The 11,088-nt window shown below is 36.9% G+C and overlaps 3 protein-coding genes across 5 annotated transcripts; 1 reads left to right on the forward strand and 2 right to left on the reverse strand.

Moving 5' to 3' along the window:
- The first annotated feature begins 897 nt into the window (after positions 1-897).
- On the forward strand, positions 898-4,201 carry LOC106321172 (cytosolic isocitrate dehydrogenase [NADP]). The gene is made up of 15 exons (XM_013759487.1): positions 898-1,118; positions 1,639-1,682; positions 1,767-1,876; positions 1,966-2,003; positions 2,076-2,153; positions 2,231-2,284; positions 2,366-2,467; positions 2,583-2,668; positions 2,775-2,878; positions 2,980-3,048; positions 3,130-3,245; positions 3,356-3,390; positions 3,489-3,631; positions 3,719-3,841; positions 3,920-4,201. The coding sequence occupies exons 1-15, from the start codon at positions 1,070-1,072 to the stop codon at positions 4,005-4,007; spliced, it is 1,239 nt and encodes a 412-aa protein (XP_013614941.1). The 5' UTR covers positions 898-1,069; the 3' UTR covers positions 4,008-4,201.
- Positions 4,202-5,051: 850 nt separating this feature from the next.
- LOC106322672 (peroxiredoxin-2B) lies at positions 5,052-6,068 on the reverse strand. The gene is made up of 3 exons (XM_013760771.1): positions 5,818-6,068; positions 5,565-5,644; positions 5,052-5,460 (listed from the first exon to the last, which is right to left on the reverse strand). Exons 1-3 carry the CDS (start codon positions 5,970-5,972, stop codon positions 5,207-5,209), a joined length of 489 nt encoding a protein of 162 aa, XP_013616225.1. The 5' UTR covers positions 5,973-6,068; the 3' UTR covers positions 5,052-5,206.
- A 2,149-nt stretch (positions 6,069-8,217) lies between these two features.
- On the reverse strand, positions 8,218-10,008 carry LOC106322849 (eukaryotic translation initiation factor 3 subunit J-like). Of its 3 annotated transcripts, none has more exons than XM_013760994.1 (7): positions 9,900-10,008; positions 9,595-9,651; positions 9,387-9,511; positions 9,180-9,307; positions 8,955-9,102; positions 8,720-8,879; positions 8,218-8,553 (listed from the first exon to the last, which is right to left on the reverse strand). In XM_013760994.1, exons 2-7 carry the CDS (start codon positions 9,605-9,607, stop codon positions 8,462-8,464), a joined length of 666 nt encoding a protein of 221 aa, XP_013616448.1. In that variant the 5' UTR covers positions 9,608-9,651; positions 9,900-10,008; the 3' UTR covers positions 8,218-8,461. The 3 variants fall into 3 exon arrangements, with proteins under 3 accessions (XP_013616448.1, XP_013616450.1, XP_013616449.1); XM_013760996.1 differs by lacking the exon at positions 9,900-10,008 and adding an exon at positions 9,819-9,842; XM_013760995.1 differs by lacking the exon at positions 9,900-10,008 and adding an exon at positions 9,729-9,753.
- Between the last annotated feature and the right edge of the window lie 1,080 nt (positions 10,009-11,088).

Below are 11,088 nucleotides of genomic sequence, written 5' to 3' on the forward strand. Positions count from 1 at the left end.
GGAAAGGAATATGCATACCCATGGAGACCCCCCCCCTTCCTCGCTTTCCTCGATCCACAAGACAGTTGACAAGAACATTCACAATCGCCTCTCTCTACTGGTGAACTCTCGAGAGAAGAAGTACGAGGGGATACTTCGTCTTTGGTAAAACACATGTGGTTAAGAAATGAGTTTCTGGAAATATTAAAATTTTACCACCATCGTTACACTCGTTGTAAAACAGAGCTTTTGATGAATACAATTAAACATTCATTCCAAAAAAAACATAACATTTAAATACTCATAATATGTGATTTGATTTTTCCGAGAATTTGGTGACGTGCTCTAATCATGGAGAAGTTTGCGAGATGCTCCAAGTTCGAAGAATGGGTGACGTGTTCCAAAGGAGAGGAAGTATGCAACATGCTCCGAGCGGGTGAAGATCACTGAGAGAGAAGAAATGGGTGATGTGATCCAAGCCCTAGGAATGGGCAACGTGGTTCGAATGAGAGGAAGTGGGCGATGTAGTCCAAAAAGAGGAAGTGACGACGTGGGTGAACGGCTCAGTCTCATCTTTTGTTTTGTCTTTTTCGTTCTGCGTTGATGGTTAGTTGTTTCGTTTTGCGATAGATTTTTATATAAAATCTTTCCAAAATTAGTTTTGAAGTAAAATGAACATATTTGTTTTAAAATCCAACATTATTGTAATAATATAATTTGATATTGTGATTAAACATATTCTACCGAGAAAATTCAGGAGAAATACATTAATAAATGCACAATTTCGTATCCACATCACACTCCCCTCCTTCCATTCTAGAACAAGTGGGCAGTAGATCGAAGAAATGAAGAGGGGACAAAACTGGAATAAAGTAATAATTAATGGGGTCCAAAAATAAATTTCCAAAATCCTAAAAAAGAGAAGAATAAATAGAACCTCCCTCTCCCCCTGCACACCCTTTTTCACCTACTCCACTCACCACCATCGACCATCTCTGTCTCCCGCCGGAACCACTTCTCTCGTTTGTAGATCGCCGAAGATTAGAACGTCCAATCCGATCGTCTGGATCCGTATATCTAACGAAAAACCATGGCCTTCGAGAAGATCAAGGTTGCAAATCCCATCGTCGAGATGGATGGTGAGATGAGATCTCTCTCTCTCTCTCTCTCTCTAGATTTTCTTAGTTCAGATCTTTTCGATGCGAAAATGAAAAAAAACGTATTACATTTCACTTGCCTCGTTTTTATCGAAGTTCCGTTCTTTCGTTCTGATCTGCTAGCTAGAGTACAAGCATGTGTAAACTAGTTTTTACTTCCATGCTAGATTTGGTTTTTGTGTTTTTTTCGAACTTGCCTCACGTTTCAGTGTCAGGAGATTTTTATATTGCTGAACTATTTGATCTACATCGAGAAATAGCTTCGATGTTTGTTTCGAACACTCTCAGAAAATTAGACCGGTGTGTTCATTGTTCTGTCTCTTCGTAATATCAAAGAATGCTGATTTTTCAGCTATTGTTTTTTTTTTTTCTTTTTTTAATTTAGCTGTTGACTTGTTGACGCTTCTTGTGCTAGTTGCTTATTAGTCCTTTGATTAAAAACGTTTTGTATCTTTTACTCACACACACTTTATTCTTCTCCTTGGCCTTGTGTAATAATTAGGTGATGAAATGACCCGAGTTATCTGGAAGTCCATCAAGGACAAGGTACAAGAGCTCTCTCTACCCACGCCTTCATTTTATTTTCGCATTTATTTTTTTTTTTATTTCGTTTGCTTAAATGTTTTTCAGCTTATTACCCCTTTCGTGGAGTTGGATATCAAGTACTTCGACCTTGGCCTTCCTCACCGTGATGCTACCGATGACAAAGTTACTATCGAAAGCGCTGAAGCCACTAAGAAGTATGTGTTTCTTACTCTACCTTATGTTGCATCTCTGCTATTCTGTGTGGAATATTTATTAATCTTTGATGCTTGTAATTTCGTTTTAGGTATAATGTTGCAATCAAGTGTGCCACCATCACTCCAGGTCTGCTTTAACAACTATATTTGTTTAGCTGTTGAGTTTCGTTTTACTAATTATTGATCTTCTCCACCGCAGATGAAGGCCGTGTCACTGAATTTGGCTTGAAGCAGATGTGGAGAAGTCCAAATGGAACCATCAGGAATATTCTGAATGGTAAGAAATTCAAAGTTGTATGTTTACCCTGTCCAGTATCATTCTCCGTTGCCTTACACTTCGTTTGTTCCTCGCAGGAACTGTTTTTAGAGAACCAATTATCTGCAAAAATGTTCCCAAGCTTGTCCCAGGTAAATTATTGATAATGGCCTAGTTGCACATTAGCAATTATATCGCCAAAGGGTTCTGAGAATGTGTCTTGTTTTCTCCAGGCTGGACGAAGCCCATCTGCATTGGAAGGCATGCTTTTGGTGATCAGTACCGTGCCACTGATGCTGTTATCAAGGGTCCAGGAAAACTGACTATGACTTTTGGTAAAACTTACTACCTCTCATTTGGGATGGCACTGTATAATTTTGAAAAAATCATTCTGTTTTTCCTTTAATATTCATTGGTTCTGATAAAAGCTGTAATGTCTTTGATTTACAGAGGGAAAAGATGGGAAAACTGAAACTGAAGTGTTCACATTTACTGGCGAAGGTGGTGTTGCCATGGCCATGTACAACACTGATGAGGTATAGTAGTAACACTTACACTCTCTTCCAACTACAGTCAAACTTGTTCTCTTGGAGATTGACCTCTCAGATCAAATTATATATTTATGTTTCCTTTTAAATGCAGTCCATCCGTGCGTTTGCTGAGGCATCGATGAACACTGCTTATGAGAAAAAGTGGCCACTTTATCTTAGCACAAAGAACACCATTCTTAAGAAATACGATGGCAGGTATGTGAAAGTTCGTTTCCGTTATTTTTTTTACCATATATACTTTTTGCTCTACCCATATCCATATTTGATGTTGGTTGCATTTGTGCTTTACTATGAAGATTCAAAGACATCTTCCAGGAGGTGTATGAAGCCAGCTGGAAATCAAAGTATGAGGCTGCTGGAATATGGTGAGTCGACTCTTACTTTTTTGTCTTGTGTTGTATATGTTGGCTTTGATCGAGGAGGATCTAAATGATTGAACTGGTCAGGTATGAACACCGTCTCATTGATGATATGGTGGCTTACGCTCTTAAGAGCGAGGGAGGCTATGTGTGGGCATGCAAGAACTACGATGGTGATGTCCAAAGTGATTTCCTGGCACAAGGTTTGTGTTATGCTGATAAATGATTATGCCTTGAGCTGTAATTGCTTTGGTATTCACATAGAATTTTGTTAGGTTACTTGTTGGCTAATAATTTCTTATAATGTGTGTAGGATTCGGGTCACTTGGATTGATGACATCTGTTCTGGTATATAACATGACACATATCTCTGTTACTTACATGTTCCCTTTTGAGTTGCTGATTCTAAGTTTCTGCTCTTACCACGGTTTTGGTATCTTGATTAGGTCTGCCCGGATGGAAAGACGATTGAAGCTGAAGCAGCTCATGGAACGGTAACTCGTCACTACAGGGTACACCAGAAAGGTGGGGAGACGAGCACAAACAGCATAGCCTCCATCTTTGCTTGGACTCGTGGACTTGCACACAGGTAACGAGAAAAGCATCCTTCACGCGCGCTTAGAATTTAAAGGAAGATGGTTATATATAAAAGGAATGACAATATCTGTTTGAATAGAGCTAAGTTAGATGACAACTCAAAACTCTTGGAATTTACCGAGAAGCTTGAAGCTGCTTGTGTGGGTACGGTGGAGTCTGGAAAAATGACGAAAGATCTTGCACTCATCATTCACGGCTCGAAGTGAGTCACAAAGACTTGTTCATTCCACGTTTCTCGTCAAGATTGGTTCAATTGATTTGTGTTCTATGTTTTTTCCAGGCTCTCAAGGGACACTTACTTGAACACAGAGGAGTTCATCGATGCAGTTGCAGATGAGCTCAAGACAAGACTTGGCATCAAAGCTTAAGAAGTTTGAGTCAGTTCCTGAATCATAAGTGTCTTATTTGGTGGGTTTGTGAGAGTGGAAGAACGAAATAAAAGAGAGAACGTTTACTTAATGGGAATAATGAGAACGATTTGTTTCATCTCCTACAATATTTTCCAAACATTGTGACATGCTTCCTTTATTTTTGTTATTGATTCGAGTTGATGTTATTCCTATGTGCATTGCTATATATTCCTGTATGCGTGATAAGAAGTTAACGGCGGTGGTCTTCTGATAAGGAGAAACATAATCTGGCCTGGAAGGAATTGCATGGGATAAAATTACAAATCCTGGGAAAAAGAGAAGAAGAGACCTCAGATTTAGCTTTGATTTCAAAACAGAGCTGGAACCAATTAAAAAAAAAAAGACAACATGAACCAATACTCTAATATTAAGCCGGATACCAGAGAAGTGTAACCAACTCCTGGAGGTTAGAAAGGACTTGTGTTGTGATGTGAATATATTTATCAGTGGATGATTTCAAGGTTTTTAAACTTTCTTTACTAATTTTGTCAAAACAAATATCCTTCGTTTTTAAGGTGAAGAAATGCAATAGTCTTTTGGGTTTCGTGAGTTTTAAAGTTTTTATAATGTTTTTTTTGCAGTTCTAAGAACACAGTTACATATATTTAAGCTTTTCTCCTTCAAAGTTCAAGTTGGTTTTGTAAAATAATGTGGATGCAATTTTGGGAAGAATATTTATGTTAATATTTAAGAGTTTTCAATGAGTGACGCAGAATGTAAAATCAACTTGATAACACACAAAAACATGACTGCTCTACCATAATGCAGATGCAGAGCACGACACCAACTATTCTTACTTGGCGAGTGTAACGGACAAGTAGACTGCCAAGTAATAAAAAGCATGATACCAACCATTCTATCACAAATCTCGGGTAGCCTAACTTGTAGGTAGGTTTAAAGTACATGTCCATCTCATATAGTCTCGACCAGAATGCAAATATTTGGTATGCATCCTTCAAATTTATGAATTGCTCAAATTTTTTTCATAAATTATACGAACAATGACAACAAGAAGAGCCAACAGTTTAAATATTAAATAAGCAACTTAAACCGCTTTATTATTATGCCTAATTTATCGTCAGAAATCAGGCCAGAGATACACTCTTCACTACTATCACATGCAGCGGTTCTTCATACACACAAACGATAAGAGTTTCTTAGAGAGCCTTGAGGATATCATCGGCGCTAGAAACTGTGAACTCGCCGCCAGATTCAACGTTGGCAACAGTGACCTTGAGGTTATCGAGCAACAGAGCAAATCTCCTTGACCTAACACCAAGACCCTTGTCCTTGAGGTCGAGCTCGAGTCCAAGAAGCTTCGTGTATTCTCCTGAACCGTCAGCCACAAACTTCACATGCTTGTTCTCCGGGTACGTCTTCCCCCATGCCTTCATCACAAACGGATCATTCACTGCAAACAAATCAATGCAAAATGATGTTATCGTTACAATCAGACCAAACATCATATACTTTTGAATATGATAAGAATACACACACTATTTTATCAACACTCACCACTAAAGCAAATGATCTCGTCAACGCCCTTTGACTTCAGCTCCTCTGCTTTCTCGATGAATCCAGGCACATGCTTCATGCTAATCCAGGGAAAAACAAAACACAAGTCAACAAGATTCATCAGCTTAGAATCAAACCCCAGATCTCCACTGACATACACAACTCATAGATCTGAAAACCCTAATCTCAGAGACAAGATCTCAAAATCGAATAAGTCTCCCAGATCTATTAGGTAGTGTGTGGAGGAGTTTACCTGCAGGTGGGGGTGAAAGCACCAGGGACACCGAAGAGGATGACCTTCTTACCAGCGGCGAGGGAGTGAACGGAGACAGTCTGGAGCTGATCGTTCTCGTCGAAGAAGGAGATAGATCCTTCAGGTACAACATCGCCGACAGCAATCGGAGCCATGGAGGAGGTCGGCGGAAAGGAAGTGCAGAAAGGTATAAAGAGTTTTGTCGGAAGCGATAATGAAACGCTGTCTGAAGAGTTGGACTTGAGAGAAAATGAATATATAGGAGTTTGGATAGTTAATGTGCCCATCCGTAATTAAATTTAACCATTGACTGTCACGTAAAATTCTATTGGCTGTTACTTTATGATTCTTGACCAGTACTCAAAATTAAATACTATTCCAAAAATACAACAATAAGTTCTTGGTAGTCAAACCTAGGTCTTGGCATTTAGGGTATCAATTCGATTTGGATATTTTGGATATCGGATAGTCTGATAGGGGGCTAAAGAATTTATTTACCACCTCACATATTTTCGGCTCCGGTTCGGTTTGAGTAGTACACTATGAACCGGAAAAATAAGTTCTCATTTGGTTTCGGTTCAGTTATTTCAGGTAGTTCGGGTAACTCAAATTAAATTTCGGGTAGTTTGGGTAAATATCGAATAATTAGGATGATTTAGATAAAAATCTTAAATATTTCGGATTACTTTGGATATTTCAGATAGAAATATCTGGATACTTTCGGGTAGTTCGGATATTTTATAATAGTAAGTTTTCTTAAAATATTTTTGATACTTTTAATAGATTTTTAAATTATATATATATATATATATATATATAGTTATGTTATATGTCTATATAATTAATATTTTTATATATTCGAGTATCCGTTCCATTCTCGTTTTGGTTCCGGTTCGATTCTATTGTTTCGGATATAGAAATATATAGAAATATATAAACCATTTGGGTATTTGAGAGTTTTAGATTCCGGTTTCAGATATTTCGGTTCGGTTCCGCTTCGGATCTTTGGTTCCGTTTTTGCTGAGGCCTAGTCAAACCCTTACAAAAGTTACCTTCTTTATTTTTCGGATAACATGGGAAGAAAAACTTGACAATTGTGAAGTAAATTTATTGGTACCTGAAGGATACATCTGATGTTAGTCTCGTCTGTGAAGGAGAGACTCCACGGCTGGTTATATGCTATTCTGATTCTGATTATGCTGGAGATGTGGACAGCAAAAAATCTTTGAAAGGTTATTTGTTCACCTTGGGCAGTTATGTGGTTAGCTGGAAGGCGACTCTATATTCAACATTGCTAACAGAAGCTGCAAGGCAAAGAAAAATTGCTGAGACGATTGATTAGTGATATCGGTTTACATCACGATATATCAAGCTATTGTGTATTACGACAGATTTGAGTGACATGCTTAGCCAAGGATCATTTTCATCATAAGAGAACCAAGCATATTGATGTGAGGTATCCCGTTTTGCGAGATGAGAAGTGAACTATGAAGAAAGTGAGAACTGCATATAATCCTACTTGCATTTTCACTAAGTTTGTTCCTCAAAGCAAGTTTAATAATTGCTTGGACTTGTTGAACATCTCGACATGTTAGTCTGGCACGAAGGGCCATATGGTCTGAAAGGATATCTTACCTGAAGAGGCATCTGGTCCAGAAGGAGATTCGTTGATGTGCTTTGAATCTTGATGTTGAATCTAGTTAATGGATTGCATCAAGTTCTCTTCATCAAGTGTATTGCATAAGTTGTTGGAAGTTGCATGGTATTATTGGACTTAATATCTACAAGTCTAATGTGGGGTTTGTATTCTTGTAACCCTCATATGAGTTATACATAGCCTCTAAATAATAAAATTTCTCCTTGCATTGCATGTGGGGGTATGCAACTTAGCGAACCGCATTAATCACTGTGTTTTTCATTTCTCGCCTTTATACTTATATTTACGCATATGTTCCTTCACAGAGACCTAGCGAGCTATCTCGGCTCACCCCATTACTCCAATTCGGATTAGCGTATTGTTGACGGTGGGGAGACCTAGCGAGCAATCTCGCGCATCCCATCAATCCAATTCAGATTTGCGTAATGGTGACAGTGTTCCATAATGTCAGCGAGAGATGAGAGACCATAAGCGCATACAATTCCCATGAAATGCCTACCTCCAAGAACAATGGTATATAAGTGGTAAGCTATTAAGACTCTGCAACAACAAACCCTCTATATCCGTCCAAGTCTCTTACTAAGCTTTCTTACGACTCCAAATGAGAACAACACATGACTTCTATCTTCAAATGTTTCAGTTGAATAGTAGATATGCAGGACTTACCAGTGCTGATAGAGAGAACCATGAGCAAAGATAAGACATTTGTATACCATTATACGAGAATTGATTAAAGTATTAGCTTTTTAACCAACAGAAAACGAGAATTAATTAAAGTATTAGCTTTTTAACCAACAGAGAAGAAACAAAACAAGACTCTTTAGAGAATGTCTCCACAGACCAAAACCCATAAAGCAAGACTTCTTTGTTCCAACTATATATATCCCAGAATTAAGAAACTTTTGCTCTTCTTCCCGAGAGATAATGATGAAACAGAAGCCAGGCAATCGAAACTGTATTCCCTCACAATCACAAAGCTCTTGTAATCTACATGAAGTCAAAATCGTCCATGGCATCATAAGGACCAGCTACTAGATCGTCATCGGCCTTATCTACAATAAGTTGTTTCTTCTTCCCGCCTGATGAAATAAATCAAAAAACCCATTTAATGATCACAAAAAGTTTATCCACACTAACTAATTTAAGCCAAATATAAACTGAGGCATGAACGGAAATAGGAATATAATCAATAACTACTCCAAGAATCAAAGAGTGAGTTTAGAAAGCGGTCTTCACTGTACACACCTGTCTTCTTTCTACCAGCAGCAACTTCTTTCTCAGCCTTAAGCTTTTCATTTGCTATTGCTGTAACGGACGAAGCAACATCTTTAACATCTGCCGCCTTCATGTTGGTCACCGAAAGTCTCATGACTGCTTTGAGCAATGCGATATAGTGATAACTTTTCTGCAATACAAAGTATATGATTCTAAGATGCCACTCGCCCTAAGCCGAGAGAAGAAATACGGAATGGAACCATACCTCATATGGTCTAAGCCTATGAGAAATCATTTCAGCATATTCCAAAAAATCAGATTCAGACTTGGGGATGAACATGTCAAGGCTTTTCTCTTCACCCTTCGTTCCAAAGAGTTCAGCAGTTGCCCTGTAGTCCGCTTCTTCAACAAGCCTGTCAAAGTAAAATAACATAACGTATAAGAAGAACACGTCACAGCCTTTGGTCATCTGTCTCTTAATTTACATTACCTCTGCATGCGAAGTTTCTCAGAGAGAGGATCTAAAGGTTCTTCTTTTGGAGCTTCAGCTGCTTTACCCTTTTTCTCAACAGCTTTCTTCGGAGGAGCCTTTTGTGGAGCAGGCTTTACCGGAGGCGGCTACACGAAAGTAAATTCAAGTTTCAGAAACTAAAAAAAGGAACAAGAACAAACCAGAGTTTAAAAAGGCAAGGTATACGGGAGCAGGTTGGTCGTCGTCATCATCCTCCCAGGAGTCCTTAATCTCATTCTCATCTACATCTTCATCATCCCAGTTGCTTTTAAGCACAACTTTTGCTGGAAGTGGTGCAATTTGTTCATCCTCTGAAATAAAATAAAAAGCAGTACTCATTAAATTCCACAAAACCAACTCAGAAACATATAAAAGACAGGAGAGTTAGTCTTACCCCAGTCATCCATATTTGGTTGTAGTAAAAAAGACAAAGGTGCTATCACAAATCCAACTGCAAAGCAGCAGAATCAGCCAAATATTAACAATCAAATCCATACAACTTATCATCTAATGGTAATTTGACATTACAACAACATTTAATGGTAATTTCTGTAGCGCAATTAACAGGAGATCTTTGAATTTTAGGAATACAAGTGGAGAATATCCGAGAAACCCAACCAGAGAACAATCACTTAGAAAGAAGAAACGTTGAGATCTAGGAGCGTTGCGAAAGCAGAAACTTTGGATAAGGAAACATACCTTTCAGCCAAAATCGACAGAAAAGAAAGGAGGAGGAAGATGATGAAGACGCGTTTTCGTCGGGATCAAATCTCCGTTGCTGAGATGGGTCAAAAGGAAAGGCTGGTCTCCGCGTGGTTTTGTTCGATATTCACCCTTCCTTTTCTTTTATTTTTTTTTTCTTTAACTTATTGACAATTTCTATTAAATTATCTTTAACTTTTTATTTTAGTGTAATTTTGATATAAAACATCTCCGATTCAACATTAAAAAATTACACTATTTTACTGCAATACTATAATATCACATCAAATTTGTTGTTATATTATTCACCACATTAAACCATTCATTTATTTATTAATTAACTAAATGATAAATAAAATATAAAATACAGAAAATAATAAATTAAATATTTAAATATTTATAATAAAATATTAAATAAATGAATAGTGTATAATTATTTTATTTTAATATATTTTTATTTAATATAATTATATAATTATTATTATTTATATTTTAAATATTAAATAATAGAGAAATTCTCTATGATAATCTTTTTTATGTTTTTGTCACAAAAATAGCTCTCAATAAGAAAAATTAGGTCTGGGCGTTCGGGTACCCCTTGGCATTCGGGTCGGGTTTTTCGGGTTTTCGGATTTTCGGGTTTACGCTTCTAGGTCCCATACTAAAATTTTATTAGTACAGGTCGGGTTCGGATAATAACACTTCGGGTTCGGTTCAAAATTGTATTGCATCATAAAATCCATAAAGTAATCATATATCATACGGATTCGGGTTATATCGGTTCGGTTCGGATATAACCAAAGTAAAAACAAATTTTTTGAAGTAAAACATAAAGAAAAACATCTATTAAATAAAAATTAATCTATCAAATATAAAATTGATAAAATAACAATAAAATGTTAAATCAAACATGAAAACAAACATCATTTGTAAACAATATGTATTGCCTTATGGAGAGTAGACTTTTTATTTCAATGAGCAAATTATAAAATACTTATTTATAACTAATTGTGTACTTAAAGCATTTATTAGAATTTTAATATTTATTATTATATATAATATTACCACAAATATTGAATTTAATAATTGGAATACTTATATATATTTCAAAATATTTATATTGACTATTAATTTCGGATTTTTCGGTAACACTTCGGGCTTGGATATTTTTTGTACCACCCTACAA

This window comes from Brassica oleracea, chromosome C2, assembly GCF_000695525.1.
Source record: "Brassica oleracea var. oleracea cultivar TO1000 chromosome C2, BOL, whole genome shotgun sequence".
Taxonomy (NCBI): Eukaryota; Viridiplantae; Streptophyta; class Magnoliopsida; order Brassicales; family Brassicaceae; genus Brassica; species Brassica oleracea.